Here is a 15,278-nt window from a genome sequence, read left to right as displayed (position 1 = left end):
TTCATGCTGCGGAGCCAGCGAGAGTCTGATGCCGAAGAGATTTAGCTCCATCTCCCCGTGCTGGGGGGGACGGGGGGGACTGGGGCGGGAGCTGCTCGGTGGCAGTGCCAGGTGGCCGTGACACTGCTCCTGGAGGGCTGGCATCTTCCTTACTGGGCTGGCATCTTCCTTTCCAGGCTGCCATCCTCCTTTTTGGGTGCTGATAGCCTGGGAAGGATGGGGGAGCCCTGGAAAGCTGTGGGGGCAGCAGGGACATGGCTCTGTCCTCTCTCTGTGGTCCAGATGGGGTGTGGGCAGTGGAGTGGGCACTTCCCAGAGCTGCACCGACCAGAGAAGGGCTGTTGGGAAGGAGGAAGAGGATGGAGCTGTTTCCCTGAGGCAGTTGCTGGTCCCTGGTGTTGGCTGGGCTCTCCTGGGTACCTGGAGCCCGGAGTGAGGGTGGGCTGGGTTCAGGACATCCCTCTGGTGCCGGTGGGCATCGGCTCCGTTGGGATTCCCGGTGCATCCTGCTGGATTGTGGTAATTAGCAGGAATGGGCGCTGGGCTGGTCACCTCCCGGTGGGTGAGCTGGGGAGCGGATGGGTGTCACCGCTGTCCCTAAGGGGGGTGGCCCTGTGCTGAACACGAGCAGAAGTGGGGACTGTGTTGTCCCCTGGATGGTGGTGCCAGGCAGGAGGGGACCCGGGTGTCCCATGAGCCGCTGGTGCTCCGGGGGTGCCCGGGGGGGCCTGTGGAATTGGATCTCCTGCCCCCATCCCCATCTCGCCTCTGAAGGGGAAGGGGAAAGGAGGGGGCTGCACCCTCCGTCCCTACCACCCCCCCGCCAGCAGCTGCCAGGCAGAGCCGTGCCCTTGGCAGGCATTCCGGGATTCCTCCAGGCTTAAAACTCCCCGTCCCTTCCCATCAAGAGGGATTTGAAGCCGGGGAGAGGGGAGCTTAGTTCCCAGCTCGCCCATTACGGCCGGGAATTACGGCTCTTTCGGGAGCCCTGCCCTACATCCGCGCCCGCTCCGGCTCTAATGCCCCGCCGGCCCTGATGTAACTAAAGTGCAGAGGCCAAGATTGTGATCCCATTAGGCGGGATTAGTGCCGTGCCAGGGCCTGGCATTAGATTGTCGTCGGCAGGGGAGGGAGAGAGCTGGGACCGTCCCTGTCCCTGTCCCCCTTCCCTGTTGCCAGCCCTTGGAATCCCATCCGCCACCGCCGGCAGCTCGGCCCAGCCCCGGGGTCAGCGGTGAGGGCAGGATGGCGACAGAGGGGCTGGGTGGCACTTTTCTTTGTGGAGGGGGCACTGCTGGCATGGCCTGGCATGGGATGGTGTGGCGGGGGGTGGCACGGGAGCTCCGCACCGTCCCGTGCCGCCGGCAGATGTGCAGATGTTCCCGGAGACGCCCCTCGCGGCCGCCTGTGCTTGGAAAGTGATGAATTTCTGCACCAACTAATTAGCCTCTAATTAGCAAGTGGAGTGTAAACAGTCACAACAGATGGGGGAGAGGCGGAATGAGCAGTAATGACCCTTCGTTTGGGAGGGACGTGGCTGTCACCCACCGGGAACCCTCCCCCTGGGCCCAGGGCAGGGGGAATGGCAGCTCCCATCCGTGCCAGCTCCGTGGTGACGTGGTGGGAGCTCCATGAGCCTGGATTTGGTGACGCCATGGCCTGTCGGGGATGGTGGGAGAGAGGAGCTGTCCCCAGGGAGCAGAGCTGGGATGGCTGGTGCAGCTGGAGAGGGAAACTGAGGCCGGGAGGCTGCAGAAGGGGCTGGGGATGAGGGGGACAGCGCTGCTCAGGACTGCGGCCCCCACTCTTCTCCCCTCCAAAGGCTGCTGTGGGCATCCCCTGGGAAGACCAGGAACACCCGGTCTTGTCCCTGGAGGCCTCTCTGGAGACCTCGGAATTAACGAATCACGTTCCCCTCCCTGGATCCCTCCTCTCCTCCAGCTGCCCCTGCTGCTGGGTTGGGCTCCTTGGAGGGGCACGGGGCTCCCAGGAGGACGAGGAGGATTCCCCCTGAGCTCGGTACCACCTTCACCTCCCACAGGGGACCCCCAGGATCCCCATCCCTGCTGTGCCCTGCCGTGGTCAGGGTGGGTTTGCCTTTCTGGGGGCACGGGAGGCGCTGGGTGCGAGGCGGCCGCCGTGACCTTCGCGGGCGGATCACCACGGAACGATCCATGTGGAATCAGGAGCCACCTCTCCTCCTCCTCTGCGCCGTTTTTCACCCCTTAATGCAGAACAGATGGCTCGGGCGCTTCAAAGCGTGATGAGCCTTAGCTGCTTAAAATCAAATTAGGATGGATGCGAACGGCGGGCGGGCCCAGGGGAAGGTGCGCCAGCAGCACCCTGCTTCCCAAACGCTTCCCAAACGCCTCCCAAACGCCTCCAGAACACCTCCCAGGTGCCTCCCAGACACGGGGTGCTGGCTGGGCACGGGGGGTGCACTGGGCAGTCCGGTCTCAGTCCCCGGAGCGCTCGGCTGGAACCCGGCAGCACAGCCCATGGGATCAGCATTCCCTGGGGATCAGCCCGTTGTGCCGTGCTTGGATCCTCCCTGCGGCTGCATGGTGCCCAGTGGACCCCAGTCTGGTGCATGGCTCATTTACTGGTTTCATGCAGGAGGTGTTTGGATCCAGAGCTGCCATCTGGCTGTGCCACGTCCCCATCTGGGCCCTGCTCTAATTCCAAAGTCTCCAGGGTGGCGTGGGTGAAGCCCCGGCCTTGCAGGTCAAGCTCTGCCATGCTGTGGTGGGGACACGTGTGGCCACCGCCGTGCACAGGTGACACAGGTCCTGCACTGGGATGTTCCCGTGAGCCCTGTGGCAGCTGTGTCCCTGCTCCTGGGGCACCCTGAGGGCTGCAGGGCTGCCGTGAGCTCTCCAGCCAGGGAGCAGCGTGGCCGTGGATCGGGCTCACAGCAGTGGTGCCAAACCTCACAGCCAGGGCACCGAGCTGCCACTGGGCACCGCTCTGCCCCTGTGCCACCCGGCACACGCTGGGCTGCTGTGCCCTGGTGTCCCAATGCCCGGATCCATCCCGGATCTGAGGCAGGGACACCAGGATGAGTGAGGGCTGCCCTGTCCAGCCGGCACTGTTGAAGGTCAGAGAGGAAGATTAAATTAACAAGCCACGAGCTGCTCCTTCCCTTCCTAACGACTCGCCTGGCATCCAGCACCGCCATGCCCTCCCCTTCGCCAGGCAGGGTGGTGTAAATCCACTGGGCATTCCCATGTGGGTGTGCAGGAGCCAGTGCCGAGGAAGGAGACCCTCAGTGCAGCTCTGGGGGTGTCTCTGAGCTCCCACAAACTCCTGTCACACCCCCAGGGTGGTGGGCACTGCCTTGGTGCTGCTCACGGCGTGGGGATCCACGGCAGGAATTCAGCTTGAGCAGACAAGAAAGCAAAGCCCTACCCCAAAGAAAAAACCCAGAGCTGTGATTGAACGTGCACTTGAAAGCTGCTGGGGAATATGAATGTGCCTTTGAAGTAAAAGGGCTTCCATTTGTTACGCAGAAAATGGAGCTGTGTGGTTCGATTTATAGTTTTACTTAGCAAATAAAACAGGAGAGGAGTAAGTGGCTCTGCCTCGCTCCGCTCGCAGCCCCTCCGCCCCTTCACCCCCCGAGTTAAAAGCTCGGAGATGCTACAAAGGGAGCCGGGAATAAAGCAAAGAAGCAGCTTAGATAAACCTGCAGCGGGCTGAGCCCTTGCGGGTGGGCTGCTGGAATGGCTCAGGGAGGGACAAGGGACAGGGAAGGGGGCTGGGTGGCCTGGCTGGAGCAGAGCGTGGGGAGGTGGCTGCGGGGTGATGGTGGTGCCAATGGAATCATGGAATGGTTTGGGTTGGAAGGGACCTTAAAGATCATTTTGTTCCATCCTCTGCCGAGGCCAGAGACAGCAGTGCTGAGTGTCCATGGGGCTGGCAGGATGTGGGTCCCTGATCCCTCTCCCTCCTCTCTCCACAGACGATGTCTCCCCGTACTTCAAGACGGAGCCGGTGCGGAGCCAGGTGCACCTGGAGGGGAACCGGCTGGTGCTGACCTGCATGGCCGAGGGCAGCTGGCCCCTCGAGTTCAAGTGGCTGCACAACAGCCGGGAGCTCACCAAGTTCTCCCTGGAATACCGGTGAGTCTGGAAAGGATGGTCAGTGTCACGGTGGGCTGCCCAAGGAGGTTTGGAGTCCCCATGCCTGGAGGTGTCCAAGGAAGACCCGGACATGGCACTCGGTGCTCTGAGCTGGGGACGAGGCGGGGATTGGGCACAGCTTGGATGTAATGACCTTGGAGGTCTCTTCCAGCCTCAGTGATTCTGGGATTTTGAGTCTTCCTGAGCATCCAGGACAAATCCTGCCTGGAACACCGGTCCCTGGCAGGTGCCAGTGCCAGGGCTGCCATCCTGGAAGGCGGCACAGAGGCAGCGCTTGGCAGCCCAGGAGCTGCTGGCTCTGTTTGCAGAGCAAACGGAGAGTTTAAGCAGGTCAACACCGGGGAGAAGGTGTTTGCACAAGCGGATTAACACCTTAACACCGGGCTGCGGATCACAGCCCGCCCGTGGCTGCCTGGGAACAGCCGGACCGGGAAGGGGCAAGGCGGGGAGGCATGAGAGAGTGCCCAGATCCAGCCCCATGTGCCAACTGATCCTGGCACAGAGCGACTCCAGCCCCTTGGAGATGGCCTGTAAATCAAGGCGGGCACCTCTTGCCGTCTCCTGTGAGTGTGTGTGTCGTCCTCTCTGTTTCAATCAATAATTCAGGTCGAGACAAGCCGTTCCCCCTTTCCAGGCATCGAATCCAAAGGCTTCGTGTTGCTGTAGCAACGCGGAGCTGCTCCGGGATGCCGGGAACGCGGAGAGAGTGGCTGGGTGACGTCGTGTGCCGTGCTGGGATCCTGCAGCCCGGGCTGTCCTTGGGGACCCTGGGGACTGTCCCCCACTCAGGCGTGGTGGCTGCAGCTCTGCAAGGCCCTCCGAAGGGGCTGGGGGCCCTGTGGGACACCCTTGTCCCTTGCCATGGTGTGGAAGTTCAGAGACTTGTTGAGCCCCACAATTCCCAGAGCTCCCTCCTGTCAGGAATGCGGCTCTTTCCCAGGCAGGAGGAACGAGTCAGGACCCTGACCCCAGGCTCTGCTCTGTCCTGGGAGTGGGTTGGGGTGCCTGGGCGTCACCTCCAAACCCAGAATGGGGATTCTGACTTCTTCTCCTGAATTTCTCCTGGGTTTGGCCCGTGCCTCAGTTTATCCTTCAGTAGCAAAGGGGCCAAGCACTGGTGTCTGTGCTCCGGGATGCCCGGCAGCTCCGCATCCCTGCATCCCTGCATCCCTGCTCCAAGGTCACTCCCCTCCCCCGGATCTCTCAACCCCCAGTTCCAGCTTCCATCCAGAAAGGATGAAGGAAGGAAGCGAGAAACCAACCAAACAAACAAACACGTGGGGAAAACCCAAACAAACCCAGCACAGCCAATGGAGCCGAGAAGGCACCGTGCAAATCCCTGCCGGGCTCCCACGGAACCTGCCAGCATCCCTTGGCTCTGCCCGGGGCTCTGTGGGGATTTAGAGTGTGGAGATGAGGCTTTGGCTGTCTTGCCTGGCACTGGAGGCTGCTGGTGAGAAGGCGAAGGACCAAAATTAGTTATGATGGGCAGAAATTGAATTTTAATAGAGCTGTCGGTGGCGCGGAGCCAGCCCGCTCAGGCAGTGGGAAGGTTGTAATTAAAAGTTAACGAGTTTAGAAACAGAGTAATCCTTGGAGAGGGGAGGGCCGGTGCTGATGGCCGGGGAGGCTCAGGGATGCTCTTGGCCGAGCGGGATCCGGGACGGCTCTGGGGGCGTCGGTGCCCTGGGTGAGGGGTTTGGGGTGCACCAGTCCCTCCCAGCTCGCTGCTGCCGTGTGTCCCCCGCTCCAGGGACAGGAGGACATTCCCCAGAGCTCGGCTGTGCCCATGAGGGCGGCTTTGGAGGGGACGATGTGCTGCGGGGGGCTGTGCCCAGGGCCTGGCTGGACTTGGTGGTTTCACCTCGTGGTTCCCAGCCAGGGCACTGTGTCTCCAAGCATTTCATCCTCATCATCCTCACCGCTGCTCCCCAGATCCCCTCCTGAGCCGGGCATCCCTCTGGCACTGCTGGGCTGCAGTGGCCCTTGTGCATTTTCCCCGTTTTGGGGGGCTGCGGGCAGGGGGTCGCGGTCCCCTCGCCCCCCTCGAGCCGCCCCACTTCGTGCTCGCCGGTGGTCGGAGGAGCTCACGCCATGTTTCCAGGGAAGGAGCCGCTCTCCCAGTTTGGCAGCGTTTCCATGGCGACCGCCCTTTCCTTCCCGCAGCGGTTCCGCCGCCACCGGAGCGGCTCTGGGCGTTCGCCCGGTGAGCGACGGGCTCGGGCAGCTCCTCCTCTGCGTGGAGCTGATCCCCCGGGAGCATCCCTGGGGAGCACGGCGGGATCGCTTGGCTCTGTGAGCTTGTGGAGCCAACCTCCCTGAGCAGCATCCCGGGGGATTAGGTGTGATGAGGGACTCCAGAAGGACTGGGGACCAGCCTGGGGCTGTGTGTTCGTGGAGTCTTCCCCCCCCCCCCCGGGAGCCATCCCTGGGGACTGTGGGAGATTGGGCACCAGCCTGGCTCTGTGCCTGAGCATGGACCCATCCCCCCGGAGCATCCCTGGGGATGGGAGCATCGCAGCTTGGTTCCACACGCACGCAGAGCTGTCTTCCCTCAGGAGCATCCCAGGGGATCGAGCAGGATGAGGGACCCTCGAGGGATTGAGCAGCAGCCTGGCTCTGTGTGTGTGGGGGGACATCCTCCCTTGGGAGCATCCCTGGGGACCATGGCGGGATCAGGGATCAGCCTGTGGCTCTGGGTGTGCCCACGGACCAGTGACCCCAGGAGCACCCCTGGGGATGGAATGGGATCAGGGACCAACTGCCTTCCCCTCTCCTTGCTCTCTCCATTCCCTGCCGCTGGCATGGGGTGCAGGAGGACATTTTCCCATGGGATCCCTGCTGTCTCCTGCTCCAGGGACCCCACAGTGACAGCCCTCCGATGCCCACCGAGGTGACAGTCGTGCCCACACGCTCGGGTGCCCTGGCCCTGCTGTCCAGGGCCAGCTCTATTTCCCCTCTCCAGGGTCTCTCCAGTGCCGGGCTCTCCGCGAGCTCTCCGGAGCGGCTCGTACGAGGAATCATAACATGCAAATCAGGCAGCTTGATGTCTTTAATGAAATCCTCGGAAGGGAAGCTCTTCTCTGGTGAATTGAGGATATTTATTCCTCATACAAGAAATTTAACATGCAGATTAGTTGGGTCTGGTAATTTATCACATGAGATTGTCCTATTAAGGGCTGCATCGAGTCCTGCTGCCTTCAGAAATTACCTTACACATAGATTACCTCCGGACAGACTCCCATCCATAGGGATGCATCTTCCAGCTCCTAAATCAGCCCTTGTGCCTCTCCTCATGGCCTCCACAGCTGGTGCAGGAGTCCAGCAGCTACTGAAGGATTCCCCGCCTCCTCTCAAGAGCCCAGATCCCCTTTGCTGGAGCTTGGAAAAGTGTAATTCCATCTCTGACTCCGGCTGGCTGTGCCCCAGCTCCTGCTAGCCAAGCAGGGCTGGCACAGCTGAGCCTCCCAGTGCCACCTCCTGCCAACCCTGGGGTGGGTTTTCCAGCACAGGGTGCCTCTGATCCATCTCCATCTCCTTCCAGGAGCCTTTCTGTGTGGGCTCACCAAGATTTGGGGCAGATTTGGGGTTCTTTCAACCCCCACTCCTTGCTGGGCTGTTTTGGGGTGTCCCCTGGGGGTGCAGGGACAAAACTGGCTGCACGTGCAGGACCCCAATGAGACTCTGTGGCCTGGTGAAGATCCCAAATGCTTGATGCCCAGAGTTTATCCCCACATTATGTAAAATACGGAGCCAGGAGCCCCTGAAATTCCCAGACCTGGGGCAAACAGGATGGATCATCCCCGGATTCCTGCTGGAATCTCAATCTGTGCTGCTGCTCACCGGGAGCTCATCCCTGCTCTGGGGGGCCCAGCTCTTTGCCAGCTCAGGTGCAAAGCCCAGCCCTCTGCCTCGGGGAGCTAATTACCATGCAGTGAGTTAATTAATGGGAGCTGAAGAACATTGGAGGGGTTGTATCCAGGCTGGGTGGGAGCCCAGCAGGGCGTTTCTGCTTCTGGTGGCTCCAGCCTGGCCTGTGTCATCTTTGGCATCACCATGCAAGTGGCAAAGCCCCAGGAGTGCCGGTGAGGAGCTCGGGCAGCATGGGGCGGGTTTTCCTGGGAATGCTTGTGCTGGGAAGGCTCCTGCTTGTCTCTGTGCCTTGTTTGGAATTGGGGGGACACTTGAGTGTTGGCGTGAGGAGCCGTGGGCACAGGGCAGTGGTGCCAGTGAACCGCAGCAGTGTCGGGGCTGGCAGGAGGCACCTGGTGGGATGGCAGTGGAGGGAAACTCCCTGCTGGGATCTCACAGGGGCTCAGGAGCCACGGCAGAGAGGACAGGGAACTGTCAGGTGAGAGATGCCACCAGAGCTGGGAGGTGGCCAAGCTCGTGGTTAGCAATGCACCAGAGCCCTCCGGATGCCGCAACAGGGATCGAGGCTCGCTCCGTCCCTGCTCTGCAGGAAGGAGGCTGATTAATACACGGGCATTAATTATTAAATGGCTCATTGTTCTGGCAGGGCCAATTGAGGCAGCGATTTACGGGGCTGCCGGCGCCCGCCCAATTCCCACGGCCGAGGGAGGGAAAACACTCCGGGCAGGCGGAGAGGCGGCGGCCACGTGGAGCCAAACGGAGCCTGTTGCAATCGGGAGCTAATTGAGATCCAATAGCCCAGTTAAGCGGGGCTGATGGAGCACCAGGGGGGTGCTCCCAGCCACATCGAGCGCTGGCCCGGCGCGGGGGCCAGGACACGCGCTCGGATGCTTCGAGTCGTTAGAGCTCTGCTAAGTGTGTTTTAATGCTCACTTGACATTTCATTATCCCACAGTAACTATTCAAACACACGTCCCCTCCAGAATTAATTAGTCGTTATACAGGATATTAATCAAAGCGGACTGTGCCAGTGTGCTTCCATCCCAAATCTGATCCAGCTGTTGCTGTTACTGGGCGGCACTGGAAGAACCTCACAGATTTCTGTGCTCTTCTGGCTTTCAATTTGATGGATCAAATCCTTTGGCTGATGCTTTTCCCGGCCCTTCTCCACCCCCTCAATCTAAGAATAATTCGGCAGCGTCAGCCCCACGCTCCTCAGCAACCCTACAATAACAGAGCCACGGCAGCAGCCGGAGCTGGGGCACGGCTGTGCCGGAGCGATGGGAGCAATCCTGCGGAACACGGCGGTGCCGTGCCAGGATCGCACGGTGAGGAGCTGGGCACGCTGCTGTGCCCTGCCCTGCCTCGCCGACGGCATCAGGGATGGATGGATGGATGGATGGATGGATGGATGGATGGATGGATGGATGGATAGGTTGTCATTCCTGGCATGCAGCCATCCATCTGTCAGACTGATCTGGTGCCAAAGCTGCTGCTGCAAACCTGCCGGTCTCCCGGCACGGGGCTCCTGCCTCCGGATCCCCCTCCTGACCCCGGGGCCGAGCGGGACACAGCCGCTTCCTGACGGAGCAGCGTGGGTCAGTGCTCGCTCTGGAAGGGCTTTTCCCCACGGACGATGCCCTGTCAACCTCCGTCTTCACAGAGAAGCCAAACAAACCTCTGGAACAGCAGAGTCAGCAGCGAGGGCTGCGCTGGGAGCTGGGCCAGGCTGCAGCTCCGTCCCGGCTGGAGAGGGGGCGGATGGACAGAGACACCCGGCCGGGGCACCGGGATCGGTCCTAGCTGGAGGAGCGGCTTCCTTGCGTGGAACAATGGATCTGGGAGCTCTGGCCGTGGAGCTGTGGCTGTGGCACAAACTGCAGTGGGGTGACATTCACCCCTCCTGCCTGCAGCACGTCCCCTGTGAGGGGGTGACATTGGGGGTGAAATCGATTCCCGTCCCCTTCCAGCCAGGCGTGATGCGGGAAGGAAATCGAATCCGAGTGGTCTTGGATAAAAGCCTCGGTGGAAGGCGAGCGGGAGAGAACAAAGTCTGTGCTGGTTTGGTTGATGACTGCGGGCTGGGCTGCGCCGGGAATTGATTTCCTTTCTCCGGGCTATTTTCAGCTGCTGAGGTGTGTGTGGAAGTGCTGCTGCTTTAATAACTCCACCAGCTCCCGTGTGTGGGGACCAGGCCCCCTTAATTGGATCTGCCGGAGTGTCCTGGGCTGGGGACAAGGCTCCCGGTGCCCATGGAGCTGTCCTGCCTGTGGGGGACAAGGTGCTGCCAGCGCTGTGCATTAAAGGTGCTCCCTGTGACCCCAGGGGTGGGGCTGGTTTGGGTCTCTTGGGCTGTGCTGGTGGCTTTGCATCGTCCCTGCCCTGGAATGAGGGTCTGGAAGGGACATGGCAGCGAGGACACGGATCTGTTTGGGGACACACGTGTCCCTCTGCTGCTGCGTGTCCGTCCACCCATCCGTCCATCGGTGTGCGTGTGTTCGGGAGCCACGGTGTGATTTATTAACGAGGACACCACAAGGAGAGCGGGGCCATTATTCCTGGCGTCTGCAGCCGTTCCTGACAGCTCCGTGGAATTGAAATATCTTATTTAAAGCCTCTGGGGAGCATTTTTAAATATCAGCCGTGACACTCAAGGACTCGTTCCCAAAGGGCACCCTCCCTCCTCCCGCGGGGACGGGTGACCCCGGCACGCCGCGTGGGTGGGCGGCCGGGTGGGTGTCACAGCGGGTTTGGTGCCAGTCCCGCCGTGCCCGCCCCATCTCCGCGGTGTCGCCGGGCCAGGGGTGAGCCCCGTGTCCCCTGTCACCCGTCCCCGCGGGAGGAGTACGGGGAACGCGCTCCTCAGGTCTTATGAAAGTTTAATTTACCCTCAGTTCTCAGAAGAACAAACAAAGCTCTGCCGAAAGAGCCCGCGGCGGGTTTTAACGCAAGATTAGATTTTGGGCAAGGAGGGCTCAGCTTGCTTTGTTTATTCCCTCTCTGTTTTATCTCGCAGCGCTCCCCGTCGGGGACGGCGACGCTGCAGCGCCTGCCCGGCCCCCGGAGCCTCCCCCGTGCTGTGAGGGGGTTGAAACAGGAGCTCCAGGGGTGGGGACTGCCCGGCGAGGTCTGGTGGCAGCAGGGTCCGGCTTGGGGATCGGGGCAATGCTCGGGGGATGGGCGAGTGGAGATGTGGTGATTTCCTTTATCTCCTCACCGGCTGCTGGTGCTGGCGACTGATAAGAGCAGGCGTGGGGGTGATAAGGGGGTTCAGCCGGGATTCATCGGAGCAGTGCCGGACTTGGCTGCTCTCGGGTCCGGGCTGAGTGACACCAGCAGGCCGCGGTGTCACGGCTGGGATGGCGAGTCCCAGGTCCCAGCTCATGGCGATGGGTCACGTCCAGCCTCTGGACTGGGAGGGTGACGGTCACCAGCTCGTGCGCAGTGAAAGCGCCTCCAGTGTGGGTGGCCACGAGTCCCTGTGTGACAGTGAGGGACACGGGGGTGTCCCCCCAGCCTGAGCACACATCCATGCCTGCGTGGCCATGCACATCCATGTAGTGCATGCGCCTCCTTCCTCGGGGAAAAGGAGCTCCTGGCACAGGTGCAGGAAATCGGGGGGGTGGGCAGGACCTGCAGCCTCTCCGGGGGGCTGTGACAGTGACACGAATGTCCCCTCACTGCTGATACCCCTCCCACAGGTACATGATCACCTCGCTGGACCGCACCCACGCCGGCTTCTACCGCTGCATCGTCCGCAACCGCATGGGAGCCCTGCTGCAGCGCCAGACCGAGGTGCAGGTGGCCTGTAAGTGACCGTCCTGCTCTGTGGCGAGTGCGTGGGGACACCCAGCTCCCGGCAATGGGGGGCTGCTCTGGTGTTGGAGCCACTTGTGGCCAGGACGCGTGAGCTTGGAGCATCCCTGGGGTGATTCTGGCGGGGACATCGGAGCATCCCTGCGGCGATGCCGGGAGGGACGTCTGAAGCATCCCTGGGGTAGCTCTGGCGGGGATGTCCAGAGATTTAAGGAGGAGATGGGAGTGCTGAGGCTTGGCATGGTGGTTCTGTCCCCCTAAGGGACCTGCCGCTCCCTGTCACCCCTTGCCTCCGGGATACCCCCAATCCCACGCCCTTAAACACCTCCTGAGGAGCAGTGACAAATCAGGAGGATAATGAGAAATTAATAAGACAGCTGTGCTAACAACTAATGATAATGGCAAAGTCGTTAAAAAAGGATTCTTTACATGTTTTTAATTACAGCAATTAAGGAACTCAATAAAATCCCCTGTCCCACCCCCCTCCTCCGTGCTCCCCGCTTCCCTCAGTCTCCCACAACTGCTGTGTGCTTCCAGCCTGGGAATGCAGGCTGGGATGGAGGCAACTGTGCCCCACCTTGTCCCTGGAGTCAGGGTCTCCTGCTGGGATGCTCCCAGCGCTGGGACATGGGATGGGACACGAAGAGGGGCCAGGGAGCCCCGGGACTGAGCCCTTCCTACAGTGGCTGCAGCCTGTCCATGGTGGGGGACATTCGGACAGGGGTTCCTGACCCAGGACACGGGTGATGGGGCTCCAGGAGCTGGAGGGATGGCTCACCAGGAGCAGCTGGTGGGATCTGAGCCACCCCACATCCCTGAGCCAGCCAAGCCACCCCAGCCGAGGAGGGTACCAGGAGCAGCCCCTCTGCATCATCCCCTGGGGAGCCCATCCCACAGAGCCCATCCAGAGCCGGGGCTGGCTCCCTGGGTGCACTCCCAGCCTCTCCCCAGCCCCTGTGACGGTTCTCTCCCCTGTTCTGCAGACATGGGGAGCTTCGAGGACAGCGAGACGCAGCAGAGCGTGTCCCACGGGGAGGCCGCCGTCATCCGCGCGCCCCGCATCGCCAGCTTCCCGCAGCCGCAGGTCACCTGGTTCCGCGATGGACGGAAGATCTCCCCCAGCAGCCGCATGTGAGCAGCCCCAGGATGCCCCTGGGATCCCCCTGGAACCCCCCCAGCATGCCCGGGGCTGCATTTCCCATTGTCCCTGCACTGAGGATGTTTAACCAAGGTCTCGAGCGCGTTGTGCTAAAACCCGGGGACACACTCGGTGACTAACGGCTCTGTTTGCCGCCAGAGGAAGGGATTTCTTAACAAAAAATGAAAACAAGGGGGAGGAGGGCGGGGGAGAGGGTGGGAGAGAACCAAGCACGGCACGCACGTGTGTGCCAGGTGTCCCCACGGAGCTGTGGCAGATCCCGGTGCTGCCGGAGCCCCGGCAGCCTCAGCCTGCAGGAATTGAATTTGTAACCCCCATTATGCAGGAATTGAACTGGTCTCCTTTCGATTTGCAGAGCGGGATTGAGGAGATAAAACTCCTTTATCTCATATTTAATGGTAAAAAAATATATTCCCCACAGCATTTTATGTTTCCAGCAGATTAGATTGTTCCATTAAATAAAAAATGAAGAAAAAAAAAAAAAGATAAATCCTAGGAATCTGCACGGTCCCATGGGCTCTGCTTGGAGAGAGGGGTGCGGGGCTTGGTCCCCCCATCCCGGGGTCGGTGCCTGGGGCAGGTGGGGGTGCTGGGTGGGGAATGAGGGTCCCAGCTCGATGTCCCCTTTGGCTTCACTCCCACCACCCTCTCCTGCCCCAGAGCCATCACGCTGGAGAACACCCTGGTCATCCTGTCCACGGTGGCCCCGGACGCGGGGCGTTACTACGTGCAGGCGGTCAATGACAAGAACGGGGACAACAAGACGAGCCAGCCCATCACCCTGACCGTGGCCAGTGAGTGTGGGGGGCACTGCCCCCCTCTCCCCATCCCCAGCCTCGCCCCCCCAATTTAATTTGCAGTAAATCTCTTCGGAGGCTCCGGCTTCTGCTGACTTAACAGTTCAGCTGCCTCAGAATTTATTTAGGCGCTCGGGGCTGTGCTGCCGGCGCTGGAGTGTCACAGGCAGAGCTCCTGCTCCAGCTGCACCCTGCCGTGCCCCGGGGATGGGCTGCGGAATGGGGGCTGCAGTGTCACCCCATGGACACCCTCCCCCACCCCTGCCCATGTCCCCCTGTCAGCTCCCGGTGCTCTGGAGCTGCCCCTGCCTGGGGGCCCCCCCTGCAACCTCATCCCTCCAGTTCCTCTGGGCCCTCCAGGACTTCCAAGGGTCCCCCAGCCCATTTGGGTGGTGACATCCCATCCCATGGGACATGCCCTGAAGTGGCATCAGTCCTGTCACACTCTCCCCCATCTCCCCTCCTGCTGCTCCGCAGGGTTAGGATAGGTTATCCCTGTCTGTGGCGGGCTCTGCCTGTCTCCCATCCCCATTAATCTGTTTTCCCATCCCTTGGCGTCCTGGAGCGCCATAAACATCCCGGAGCCCCTGTTTATGGATTCAGCTCTATCAGCAGCTTTCGAGCTGATCGCGTTTTTACAGCGCTTACATGAGGGTTTTTTATTGTTGCCATCATTTTGCTTTATGGACTCCCTGCTCCCTCCTCCCTGCTGCCACCAGTCTGGTGGCCTGCCCAGGGGTGCCAGGGCTCCCACGGGAGGACACGGCTTAGGCACACCTGGGAAGGCACCGTGATGCCACCAGGATGGCATCAGGTCCCTGTCACCTTTGTCTCCTCCAAGCCGAGCAGACGGGGGTGTGGGTGCCCTCTCTGGGGACGCCCCAGGGTGGGCAGGGGTTGCTCATGGCTGTCCCTCTGGCCTCCTTCTCCCCAGATGTGGGTGGCCCAGCTGATCCCATCGCACCCACCATCATCGTCCCACCCAGGAACACCAGCGTGGTGGCCGGCACCTCGGAGGTGACCATGGAGTGCGTGGCCAACGCCAGGTGAGCCGTGGGGTGGGGATTGGGATGGGGATGGGGGATCCCCCTGTTGGCATCGTCCAGCCTCGGGGGTGGGTGCCCTCAGATCCCTTCCCACCACATTCCTGAGTCCTGCGGGATGGAGGGAGGTGAGATCCTCCAGGGAAGCCGGAGCTGGCTCTTGAGACACCCCTGGCCCCCCAGGCCGCTGATCAAGCTGCACATCATCTGGAAGAAGGACGGGGCGCCCGTGTCCAGCGGGATCAGTGACTACAGCCGCCGGCTGACCATCCTGCACCCCACACTGAGCGACAGCGGCTTCTACGAGTGCGAGGCTGTGCTGCGCAGCAGCAGCGTCCCCGCCGTGACTGCCGGCGCCTTCCTGTCCGTGCTGGGTGAGCTCCTGCCCACGGACACCTCTCCCTGTCCGTGCTGGGTGAGCTCCTGCCCACCACGTGTGCCATGAGCT

General features: G+C 61.6%; 1 protein-coding gene across 1 annotated transcript in view; it reads left to right on the top strand.

Moving 5' to 3' along the window:
• SDK2 (sidekick cell adhesion molecule 2) overlaps positions 1-15,278 on the top strand; it is a gene marked incomplete at both ends in the record, with an annotated part of 43,350 nt that overhangs the window by 14,002 nt on the left and 14,070 nt on the right. Inside the window, 6 exons of the mRNA XM_082294204.1 lie at positions 3,962-4,121; positions 11,717-11,823; positions 12,815-12,962; positions 13,651-13,784; positions 14,722-14,833; positions 15,014-15,204. Of these exons, the coding sequence (XP_082150330.1) occupies positions 3,962-4,121; positions 11,717-11,823; positions 12,815-12,962; positions 13,651-13,784; positions 14,722-14,833; positions 15,014-15,204 (852 nt within the window). The remainder of the gene's footprint in view (positions 1-3,961; positions 4,122-11,716; positions 11,824-12,814; positions 12,963-13,650; positions 13,785-14,721; positions 14,834-15,013; positions 15,205-15,278) is intronic.

The sequence above is a fragment of the Coloeus monedula genome, assembly GCF_965178545.1.
Source record: "Coloeus monedula genome assembly, chromosome: 19".
Lineage (NCBI taxonomy): Eukaryota > Metazoa > Chordata > Aves > Passeriformes > Corvidae > Coloeus > Coloeus monedula.
The sequence above is the reverse complement of the archived record's forward strand: the minus strand, read 5'-3'. Positions and strand labels throughout refer to the sequence as shown.